This window comes from Ursus maritimus, unplaced genomic scaffold, assembly GCF_017311325.1.
Source record: "Ursus maritimus isolate PB19 unplaced genomic scaffold, ASM1731132v1 scaffold_21, whole genome shotgun sequence".
NCBI lineage: Eukaryota > Metazoa > Chordata > Mammalia > Carnivora > Ursidae > Ursus > Ursus maritimus.
The window spans coordinates 46,655,255-46,666,965 of record NW_024424564.1 but is presented as its reverse complement, the minus strand read 5'-3'; the positions used below and the strand labels follow the sequence as shown (position 1 = coordinate 46,666,965).

At 57.8% G+C, this 11,711-nt stretch overlaps 1 protein-coding gene across 1 annotated transcript; it reads right to left on the bottom strand.

Annotated features, from left to right (window-relative positions):
• Positions 1-5,094: 5,094 nt before the first annotated feature.
• LGALS1 (galectin 1) lies at positions 5,095-8,221 on the bottom strand. Its single transcript, XM_040637500.1, has 4 exons — positions 8,063-8,221; positions 6,722-6,801; positions 5,433-5,598; positions 5,095-5,292 (listed from the first exon to the last, which is right to left on the bottom strand). Exons 1-4 carry the CDS (start codon positions 8,069-8,071, stop codon positions 5,146-5,148), a joined length of 402 nt encoding a protein of 133 aa, XP_040493434.1. The 5' UTR covers positions 8,072-8,221; the 3' UTR covers positions 5,095-5,145.
• Positions 8,222-11,711: the final 3,490 nt, after the last annotated feature.

Below are 11,711 nucleotides of genomic sequence, written 5' to 3'. Positions count from 1 at the left end.
CCCGGTACCCCCAATTACAGCTGTGGTTCTGGACCGATTGCCTTCGCTTGGCCGCAATTACCCTATTTGTAAAATGGGGATAATTACAGTGACTTTGTAGGGTTGTGCAAGGCAGTGGTTTTCAAACTTTGGCCTTTATCAGAATCCTTTGGAGGGCTTGCTGAAACCCAGATCTCTTGGCCCCACCCCAGAGTTTCTGATTCAGTGGGTCTCGAGTGAGCCCCATAATCTGCAATTCTAACAAATTCTCAGGGGATGCTGATACTGGTGGTTTAAGAACCATGAGGAGGAAAAGTGAGTTAGGAAAAGTGAGTTATGTAACATCACGTGTAAGTAATATATTGCCACACTTGTGTTTGCTACACAAGCCATGGCCTCCTCTCTGTGCCTCCGTTTCCCCAGGTGTGGCATGGGGATGTAATAATAACACATCCTTTACTGAAGATGAGGGCGGGCACGTGAAGGTATTCAGTGAAATACGGCCTGAAGGGGAATTTCAGTAACTGGGATCCTATGCCTGAATCCCCACTCTCAGTTCACCCCTGCTGGGGCACTGCAGACAAGCCGCTGCCTTACTTTGAAGGGTGATCATTACAGTGCAGGGGACGGTACCCAGGAGGCTGCAGGAGCTCTGTGCTGGCCCCTGCAGGGCAGAGGGCTTCCCAGAGGAGGTGACCCCAGAACTGGCTGAGAGTGGGGATATCAGAGGATATCGGGGTGATGAACAACTGCCCTTCTGACCTTTTGCCCCTTAGTGGCTGCACCCGGATGCCACCCTTGGCATCCTCCCTCTAGGTAGAAGCATTACACTGGGTGCAGTGATGCCCCCCGTGAGCCCCTTCTGCAGCTGGCTGCCTCCTGAGTGCCGGGCTCCCCACCCCCACCCCAGAGCAGACTAGCTGTAGATGAAAAGTGAAGGGTCGGCCGCTGGACATGATATGATTTATGATTTTAAACCTCCCTGGGCTCCTTCCTTCTCTGCGGTCTATTCATTCTGTCTCCCCCTGTGCTGAGGAATGTTCTCAGGGTCTCCCGTGGATTATTTCAGTGGATCCTCACAATGGCCCTGTGAGGTTGGTGCTCGCTCCTTCCTTCCCTACCTCCCTTCCTCTCTCTCTCCTTATTTTTTTAAAAGGTTATTTGTTTATTTATTTATTTGAGAGTGAGAGAGCCAGAGAGCACACCGGCACATGCATGAGCCTGGGGAGGGGGAAGGGAGAAGCAGGCTCCACACTGAGCAGGGAGCCTGCCAGGACCCTGGGATCGTGCATGACCTGAGCCAAAGGCAGAGCCACCCAGGCACTGAGCCACCCAGGCACCCCGCTTTCTTTCTTTTTAAAGATTTAATTTTTTAAAGTAATCTCTACACCCAGCATGGGGCTCAAACTTACAACCCCAAGATCGAGAGTCGAATGCTGCGCTGAGCCAGCCAGGTGCCCCTGTTGGTGCTGCTTTCATCCCTATTATACAGGTAAGGAAACCGAGGCTGAGACAGAGGAAGTCGCCCAGCCAGTAACTGGTGTATGGAGCCATTCCCTGACTGTTGCCCTCGCCGAGCGTCCAGGCTGGTGCAGAGACAGGGACCGAGTAAGGGGACAGCTGCGCCCATAGGACCCTGTGCAGGGAGCTCTGGGCAGTTGGCCCTTGCAGCCCACGCAGCCCTCGCTGCTTGCCTGCCCATGGCGGGTGGGCAGACTCCAACACTTCACTGCAGCTTATGGTCTGAAACACCCACCACTCTTTGGGGGCGCCTGGGTGGCTCAGTCATTAAGCATCTGCCTTCAGCTCAGAGCATGATCCCGGGGTCCTGGGATCGAGCCCCACATCAGGCTTCTCCACTGGGAGCCTGCTTCTTCCTCTCCCACTCCCCCTGCTTGTGTTCCCTCTCTCTCTGGCTGTCTCTATCTCTGTCAAATAAATAAATAAAATCTTAATAAATAAATAACACACCCACCATTCTTTGGCTTGGTTTCACCTTGAAAGCACTTTTATGTTTATTGAGCACCTACCTGATGTGGAAAACAAAGGGAGAAGAAAAAACTACTAAATTTCCTGACTACCTGCAGCGCCTTGACAAGTCCTTGAAACAGGCAGAGTGACATCCCTCTAGGGACTCAACTGCCTCGATGTTAATACTTTGCTAAGGGCCAAAGGCAGTCAATCCTAGCCCGACCCCACCCCCCATCCTGTAAGTCTACTTTAACATACAAAACTTCCTTTAGAAAGTTCCTTTATCTCTAAATCCCCAAGACACATGTTGGGAATCATCCCCAAGCATATGGCCCACCAATAAACATCTGAAGGGTCTCATGACTAAGGTTTTATTAGACGGTAATGAATGACCTTTTCCCAACAATAGCTAGCCCCCTCAAGGTCCTGGAAACCTTGCTTCCAAAATTCCTTAGAGACTTAACGCTATCCCTAACCCCCCCACACCTTGAAAGTATATAATGGGCCAATCCTCACGACCCCGTGCAGCTCTTTCTGCGCACCCCTGTCCTGTCCCTGTGCTTTAATAAAACCACCTTTTTGCACCAAAGATGTCTCAAAAATTCTTTCTCAGCCATTGGTTTCAAACCCTGACGTCTTTCATACATCACTACTGTGTGCCAGGAACCAGGCATTTCTCTACTTTATCTCAGCTAATCTTGCCAACAACCGCACGGGGTAGATAACGAGTATTACTACAATTTGATGAGGAGGCAACTGAGGTTCAGAGAGATCTAGTAACTGGTCCAGGGGCACACAGTGGTAGGATGAGGGTTTGAACACAGTCTATTTGATTCCGAGCCCATTTTCTTTCCCGCAGACCCAGTGGTCTCATTCCCTATCTGCCCCAGGACTTTCCTCTGCCCCGTTGTAGTCCCTCCCAGTCCTGGGATATTGTGGGTGTTCAGCGGGTCTAGCCACAATCTGTGTGGCTTCTGAACCCTGAGGACCAGAGAAAGGCGGTCCAAGAGACATTTTCTCCGATGTCCAGCAGAGGGCGCTCCGCCACAGCCGGACCTCCAAAGCTGTTTCTCTCTGGGCGGCCACTTGGGTGCCCCAGGAGAGCCTGGAGATTGGGTGTGGCTCTTGGCAACCCCCAGCATGCACACTGCATCCTCCTGGGCCCTCTTGTAGAGCTGCGCCCCCCAGGGGACCCCCTGAGATGGGAATCATCCACCCCAAAGGGTCCAGGTGCAAATAATGACCCCCATCTTACGGAAGAGGAAACTAAGTCTGGGGGGGGGGTGGAAGAGGGTCACCCTGGGTCCCACAACTAGTGCTGCTTCGCCTGGAGAGTGAAATTGGCCGGACTCCCACCCCCCACCACACTCAGGAGACAGTGCCCTAGGGTTTGGGGGGGGAGCCCATTGAGGTTCTAAGTCATCCTGAACATTGGCTCAGTTCTAGGGGCTGCTTCCCAGGAAGGTAGGGGCCCTGCAGCGGGAGCAGGAAGCAAAAGGTGCCAGGGAATGGTCCGTCTGCGGGGATGCCCGGCCATCAGCTCAGGTCCCACCACTTATGACGAGTACGATGGGCTGGGTTAAACACTGCCCTCTGAGAGCCTGGCGGGTCTTGGAAGGCACGTCCTCTTTGGAAACCAAGAGAGGAGGGGCTCACGGAGACCTCATCTCAGGCCAACTGAGTTTCCAGAACTTCTCTGCTCTGTAGGAAGAGAGGCAGTGTGCAGCAGGAGGCCTCTGGGAGCCAGGAGGCTGCCTGCCTCTACTCAGTTCCCTGAGGGGGGGCTGGCATGTCCCCCCCCCACACCCCACACCTCGGTTCCTCCTGTATAGAGGCGGGCCAGCAGGGGCACCCGCAGGCTTAGTCCACAGAGCACGTGACTCTTGATCTTGGGGTCTTAAATTCAAGCCCCAAATTGGGTGTAGCGATTATAAATAAGCCAACAAACTTGGTGTGTGTGTGGGGGGGGAAGAAACAGGCCAGCAGTTGTGCCAAGACCATTGCCTGAGCCCCTCTCCCCCGTGTTGGGAGGAGGGTCACAGAACCAGCAGCTTCCAGACTGGATTCCCGGTTGCACTTACCCTCCAGCACGGTGGTATGCGGGCAGGACCCACAAAGCTGGGCTCAGCGCGCCCCGCTGCAAACCTGGGAGTCAAGTCATCCTGCCTGTTCCCCTCCCCTTCAAGGCTGGCTTAAGACAAGCCTAAACTGACAACCCGCAGCTTCCCCCCACCCCCACTGGGTGGGACACAATGACGTTCCTCAAGGAATCTCCCATCTTGATAATCCCTTGCCACAGGGGAAAACCACCTTATCTTTAGCATATGAAAGTTCTTTCGAAACCTCCCTTTTCCTTACTGCCCCCAACTCTCGACCTGCAACTCAGGACCCCGGGGCAGCAGCTCTTTCTGCCTCCGGGGAACGTCCCTGTGCTTTCAAAAAAACTTTCTGCACCAAAGCCATCTCAGGAATTCTTTCTCGGCTGCAGGCTCTAGACCCCACCCCACCAACCCTCACCTGTATTCCAGAACCACATCGATAACGTCTCACACCGCAGTGCAGAAGGATTAACAAGCCACCCCCACCGCACAGCTGCTACATCCCAGGCATTTAACTTGTCCTGCTTCCCCCATCTCAGGTGGTCTTCTCGACAACCCTCCTGATAGGCTACGTGCTTTCATCCCCCTCCTCGTATGGGTACATAAACCAAAGCTCGGAGAGGTCAGTTAACACGCACAAGGCCACACAGCTCTGAACCAGATCTCTTTCTAGATCAGGAAAGCCAATGAGGAGCCAGGAATTCTTCCCTNNNACACCGTCTTCCGTGCCACCGGATACCAGGGCATCGATCAGTCCCCTCCTTGCCTCTTTCCCCCCAGTTTCACTGATTCATCATCTTTTGAGCACCTACTATGTGCTGGGGCTAGCTGGGTTGGGAGCTGCTGGAGGGCTGTGACTGGGTTTCTTGCATCGGTCACCAGCCCCCTACTGTGTACTGAGCTCCCCGTTTGGCCCGGGCACTTAGGAGATGTGCACTGAGCAAGTGAATGGAAGTGAAGGAAGGGGGGGGCCTGGGGGAAGTTGGTGGCAGCCTCCTCTTACACACACACACACACACACACACACACACACAGGACGCTGGGCCAGGGGGAGCAGAGGCAGTTGCCTTTATTAGGGGCCACGGGCCGGCTGCCTTCAGTCAAAGGCCAGACACTTGATTGTCATGTCGCCATCAGCTGCCAGGTAGTTGATGGCCTCCAGGTTAAGGCGGTTGGGGAACTTGAATGAGTATCCATCTGGCAGCTTGATGGTCAGGTCGGCCTGGTCGAAGGAGATGCACACCTAGGGGGGGTGTGGAGAAGGGACCCTGAAACAGGAGCCTGGGTTCTTAAGTCTGAGCTGGCCTGCAGCTCACGGCCCTCCCAGAGCCCTTGACAACAGCCCTGCTTCAGGGCCCAGGCTGCTGAGGCTGGGAGGGGGGCTGGTGCGCACTGTCCTGGACACAGCAGGGGAGGGGAGGCAGGGCACAGGTGAAGGGCNCCGTCCTTGCTGTTACACACGATGGTGTTGACGTCCCCATGCGCTTCGAAGCGAGGGTTGAAGTGCAGGCACAGGTTGTCGCTGTCTTTGCCCAGATTCAGCACGAAGCTGGGGGGAGCAGGGGGCACTGAGGCCTTCTCAGCCAGCGTCAGCCCCCTCAGGCCGCCCGGTCCCTCGGTGCACTGTGAATGCACCAGCTGGGGGACTCACTGAGCGGGGAGGCTCTACCTCTCGCCCTGCCGCCTCCTTGCTGTGTGACCTTGAGCAAGTCCCTGCCCTTCTCTGAGCCTCCGTCTTATCTGCAACAGGGGGGCTGCGCAAGAGGGATCTCTCACGGTCTTGCCGTGCTGACAGCCAAGACTCTCTCAGACGTTAGTCTGTGTCCCTTTGGTCAAGGACGGAGAGACTCCCTTCACATGGTGACCTCCGGGAGGGCAAGCGTCCTGCCTGCCTTGAATCTCTCTGTACTTCTGGTGCCCAGCATGACCGATGGTGCTCAGGAGCGGCGGGGCTAATAAACGCGTCATCACCAGGGGAAATGCATCTGCTGAGCGCAGAGCAGAGCAGTACCTACCTCGGAGGCTTTGGTAAGCATGGAAAGGGTAGGGCACGCGAGCGTGCAGCTCTTTCTAATGTCAGCTGGTCATCATCATGGTCACTGAGAGATCCAGCATCTCACTTCCTCCACACAACCACCTCCCCCCTCGACGAACTGACAACAGACTGAAGCTCTCGGGGCGGGCGGTTGGTGGACTGGTCCAAGGTCACATGGCTGCTGAGTGACTAGGCAGCCTGCTGAGTGTGAGTGAAGGAAGGAGGACCGAAGGAAAGAAAGGTTTGAGTGAGTGAAGAGCGCGAGGCCGAGGGACCTCCGAGGGCCCTCAGCTAGGGGAGGCGCCCTCATTCCCTCTCCCGGCCCCCCCCCCCAGCCCCAGCGGCCTGGGCTCTCGCGCACAATGGGGGCGGGGCCAGGCAAGGCAGATGACGAGGCCGCAGCTGGACCAGTTTCGGAGGCTCCAGCAGGGAGGGATGGGGGCGACTCTAGTGGGGGGTCCAGACCCCGTGGAGGAAGTGACTCACCCAGAAGACGCCGCCGCCGTTAACCCCCTCGCCGCCGGAGGGAGGGGCGGGGCCTGGCCGGCCACGCCCCTGCCAGAGCCGGGCGGGGCCCCCCGGGGCTCGAAACCCCGGCCCCTGCCGCCCGTCCGCCACCCCCACCTTCACCCCTCACCTCTTGGCTTCGGGGGCCACCTCGCCCTGCACTCTGAGGCACTTCCCAGGTTTGAGATTCAGGTTGCTGGCGACCAGACTCTGCAGAGAGAGACCACAGCCAGCGGGGTTAGAGGACGCAGCGCCCGGGGTGAGGGGGTGGGGTCGTCCCCACCCGGATCCTCTGCCCCTGCCCGCGGCACGCCTGAGGAATCCGGTGCCAAGGTCTAGACTCTCTTTCTCCGTGTGCTCCCAGGCCAAGTTCCTGCTCCCAAACGGATCCGTTTCCTGTCTATCATCACTACCGAGGTTGTACTAGGCAAGATCTAGCGCTTTTTGCGATCCAGCTTGGGGATTTGGGATTCAGAGCGGCTTGGGAGGTGGGGTGCTATGCTCCGTCCCTACATTTAATAGACAGAAAACGACTCGGATTGAGTGACACTGCGACTTGGTGGCAAAGAAGGGTGCATGGAAGGGTCTGCCTTGACCCCGGGGCTGGGAGATTCCGCACCACCCCCCTTCAAATCCCTCCATACGGAGACGCGCAGGGGCTGGAGAGGAGACCCTTAAGGGGCGCCGCCAGGCCCCTGTGCAGAAGGAAGAAGTGAGCGGCCAAGGGCTAGAGTCAGCAGCCTGGCTGGCTCAGCAATAGCAAGATTGAGCGCATAGCGTAACTGGTGTGAGTGGTTCCTTCTGCCAGAAACTTGAACCCCTTCCCTCGGGGCCTGCAGAAGATTCTTGCCTTCTTCTCTCCCCCTTAGCACCCCCATCTCCCAATGGAGGAATCTGTGGACGGAGGGGGGGTGAATTACTCAGCCCCCACCTGACTAGCCTGGACAGAACCACCCTCCACCCACTAACACAGGCATGCGCCCTCCCGGGCAGCCCGTCTCAAATCCTGGCGACTTTTCAGAGCTCTCTAGAGCAGAGGATGACTCTGCCCTGGCCCAGTGACTGGGGACAGCTGCGGGGGGGGGAAGGGACAGGAGGCTCTCTGGGGTGAAGGAGGGGGGAAGGGACAACGGCCTGGGTGTCATCAAAGTGCTTCCCCACCCCACCAGTATGCCACACCCTTCTCTCTCCCGGTTATCGGAGAGCTGCAAAATGTCAAACCTTGGCGGAAATAACTGTGCTGTCAGACCCTGGAGGAACTCAGATAATTCGTAAGCCAGAGAGGGCCTCTGCGGATCATGGCGCCCACCCCATTTTACAGACGCGGCCACTGAGGCACAGGAAAGAGAAGGCACTTGTTCGAAGCCACACCCCAGGGACTAGAACCCAGATCCTCACATCCCCCCACTCTCCCCCCTGCTGTCCGCCTCCACACCATCCCTGGGCCTTGGGGCGGGGTCCCCACACTCACACAAGCCATGACTGAGTACCGGACGATGTTCCCGCAGACTGCCACACCAGCTGCCTCAAGACCCTACGGGAGCGATGGGCCCCCCGGGCCGCTCCCACCCTTTTAACGGGACCAGGCTCCGGTGAGTCCCGCCCCCTGGAAGCCCAGCCAATTGTAAGCCAGGACAGGAATGGGGGCCCCGCTGGAGGCGGAGTCAATGGAATTTTGAAGCCGTTCTGGAGCAGAGGTGACCAATCAGAGTGACAAACCCCCCTCTTCTTTAACCACACCCCCAGGGTCCAGACTCCACCTCCCATTCCCCTTCATCCTTCCCCACCCCCACCAAAAAAATTGTGCGGTGGCAGGGACTGGGGGGAGGCAGTGGAAAATAGTTTGAGGATGAGTTAGGCACCAGAGTTGGCGGGAAGGGGGCCTGGGGCCAGCGGGCCGAGCTCAGGGGGTATCCAGAGAAGACGGCTGAGGTGATACAGGGTCCTTCAGGGGATCAGAGCTGGGATTCATCTTGCCGCTCCCTGCAGGGACTAGGGCGTGGCCTGCGCTGCAGGCCTCTGCAGAGGGCCCAGGACCATTAACCACAAGGCCCTGGCCCCACCCGGGCCTCCCCGGAAGCAGGGATTGTGGCTGCAGCTCGCTCCTCACTAGCGCTAAAGAAAGGCTGGGCCTGGTGCCAGGCCTCAGGCTGCCACTGGGGCTCAGGCCTCAGGCTTCAGGCCTCAGCCCTCCTGAGCGGCCTGCTGGGGGTCCTCCAAGAGCTCCTGCCTGACAGCCTCTGGCCTGAGTCAGGCCTGAGAGGGGCCCAGGGTGGGCCAGGCCCGGAGAGGTTGGGGTTCCTGCTCGGTGCCCCTCCCCTCCACTCTCTCCAAGGCGAGGCACGGCCTTTCCTTCCCCTGTTCATTTCACAGGCATTTTCCTGAGCATCTATTATGTGCCTGCCCAGAGCTAGCCTGTAAGGATTCAGAGCAGAACCCCATCGAGCCCCTGGTGGGGTGAGATCCAGCTGATTAAATAGCATGACGCTGGTCCCAAGGGAAGTCGTGAACGAGCACTGTGGTGAAATGGAGACTGTCCAGACCGTGGGCCTTTGTTTTTGTTTTTTACGATTTTTAAAATTTATTTATTTGGGGGTGGGGATGAGTGGAGGGAGGGGCAGAGGGAGAGGGAGAAGCAGGGAGCCTGACATGGACATGGGGCTTGGACCCAGGACCCTGGGATCATGACCAGAGCTGAAGTCAGAAACTCAACCAACTGAGCCATGTAGATGCCCCGGAAGGTGGGTCTTGAAGGATGGGTGAAGAAGGAGGGCCTGGCATTCCAGCACGAGCAAAGACTCCGATGTGAGAAAGCACAGGTCTGGGGAATGGTGAGCATCTGGGCACGGCTGGAGTTTCGGGTATGCTGGGGAAAGATGGGGCATGAGACTGGGAGGCCAACAGTCTCTGGATCAGGAAGGGCCTCATTAAAGGGGCTTGGCCATTGTTTTAACTGAGGGTGCTGGGGAGCCATAGAAGGTTATAGGGAAGGTGAGTATTGAGGGCAGACATGGGCTATAGGGAAGATCACCATAACAAAGTTGAGGGTGGGTGGGTTGGAGGGGTGCTCACTTCATGCCCAGGACCTAGGAGGAGAGAAGGGTGTGGGGAGCACTGGGCAAGGTGGGGTGCTTACTAGGAGAATCGTCACTGGGACCTCCTTCTCCACATTGCTGCCTCCCTTCTGAAATTGCCAGCACTGAAGAGGGAGGAAGATGTGGACCAGGAGTGACTCACATCTGGAAGCCAGGTCCTCCACTCCCCCCAGCCCCGCAGATGACTGAAGCCCACCCTGGCACAGGAGGAGTGGCGTGGGAGCACATTGGGCCTGGAGGCAGGCCCAGCAAGGAGGCTGGGCTGCCCCCTCTCTGAGCCCCTCATCCCTCCTCCAAGACCAAGCCTCAGAAACCAAGCACAGCTCTTTCATTTTTTCCTCCAGGGCCTCCCTAAACCTCAGCATGGGGGGGGGGGTGGAGCTGCTCTGCTGACTTTCCTTCGTGCTTCCCCTGCAAGCGCCATAGACACCCTCTGCCTGAATCAAGGAATGGGGGTATTTGAGGAGTCCCGACCAAGGAGCAGAGGTGACGTGGGCACAGTCCTTTCCTGGCTGCCGTTACATGGGGCTGGCTGCCTGTTCCCGGTCATTGAGCTCAGCGCCTCGAGAGCTGCTCCCATACTTCCCCCAACCTGGAGTTCAGGCCCAGCTCACGAAGTATGTGCTGTTGGACAAGGGGCTGCTTTATTCCCCAGGGTCTGGCCCACCGAGGGCCGGGAGAGGGGTGCCGTGGCATGAATAGGCCTCCAGAAAGGCCCCTTCGGGAGTCCCAAGAGTTGGATTCTGGTCCTTATCCTGCCACGCCATCCCCAAAGTTGGCCTCCCCGTCTGGAAACTGGGGAGGTGAAACCCCGCTCTCCTACACAAGGCTAGCCCAGGGTGGAGTTCGTGCCTGATGTACTAAATAGATGATTACTTTTCTCACAGTCTCGGAAGGGGTTGGCTTCCCTCTTATCTCTTTTCCTAGGCTGAACTGACCTTCCTGGGGTCCACACTGCTGGGAGGTCTCCCTCTCACCCCTCCCTACCTCATCCCTGACAGTCCCCTCTTGCCTACACTGGGGCAGGGAGTCTCTCTGGCTTCCCGTGTCCCCCTGTAACAGGGACCACGGTTTTCCTGGGTGACAAGGTGCCCTGTGTGCACCCCACCCCCACCCAGTCCTCAGGGCCTCGTAAGGGTGGTGCCCACTTATCTGCCAGGCCCTGTGCCCAGCTCCTTGCTTTCAAACATTATCTCGTTCCATCTATGTCTCCCCACCCCCCGCCCCCGGCCTCATGCCTGTCAGCTGGAATGCACTGCACAGAGAAGCTGCTCTGGGCCCTGAAATGAACCTGACGTTAGAACCAGAAGGGAAGGCAAGTCCTAATTTGGGGGCTGCCTGGCTGGGACTGTGGCCAGAGTCCTTGAACTCTTTGAACCTGCTTCCAGGCCTGGAAACTGGGAACATTACCATTCACTGACAGTTGGTTGGAGGATTACAGAGGTGATGTGGGGGGGGGGGGGCTCAACATTCGTTCTCTCTCATGCACCCCCAAGGCCAAGTCGCCTTACCCTGGGACTCCCTCCCTCACCACCCTACAGCAGAGGCAGCGAGCTCTCTGGAATTCCTCCATCCTACAGGCTGGACCTTGGCCGCTGCGGTGAGAAATGAGCTCAGCACCCCTGGACAGGGGACCCAGGCCAGTGCAGCCCTTCTCAGCCTGCCCACTCCTGCCCTGCCCTGCCCGCTCCTGCCCTGCCCACGGGCAGGCTGTGCCTCCTACAGCTGGCAGGGGCTGGGAGGGCTGCCGGGCCCATTGAAACACCATCCACGCCCCTCAGCCAACCTGGCTGGCCCAGCCGGGGATGGTGGCGGTGATCAGAGCCAGCTCCAGAGTCCTACAGGTCAGAGTGGGAAGGGACCCCAGAGTTCTGCACCTGACCTGCTCCCTCAGTTAATGATGCAGAAACCACCCAAAGAGGCTGGCCACTTGGCCAAGGTCACCCAGGGAGCTAGGGCTGACCTGCCTTCCCTCTGCTGAGCCGAGCAAAGAAGAACACCGTGGTCCTGGGATACCTGGACCTC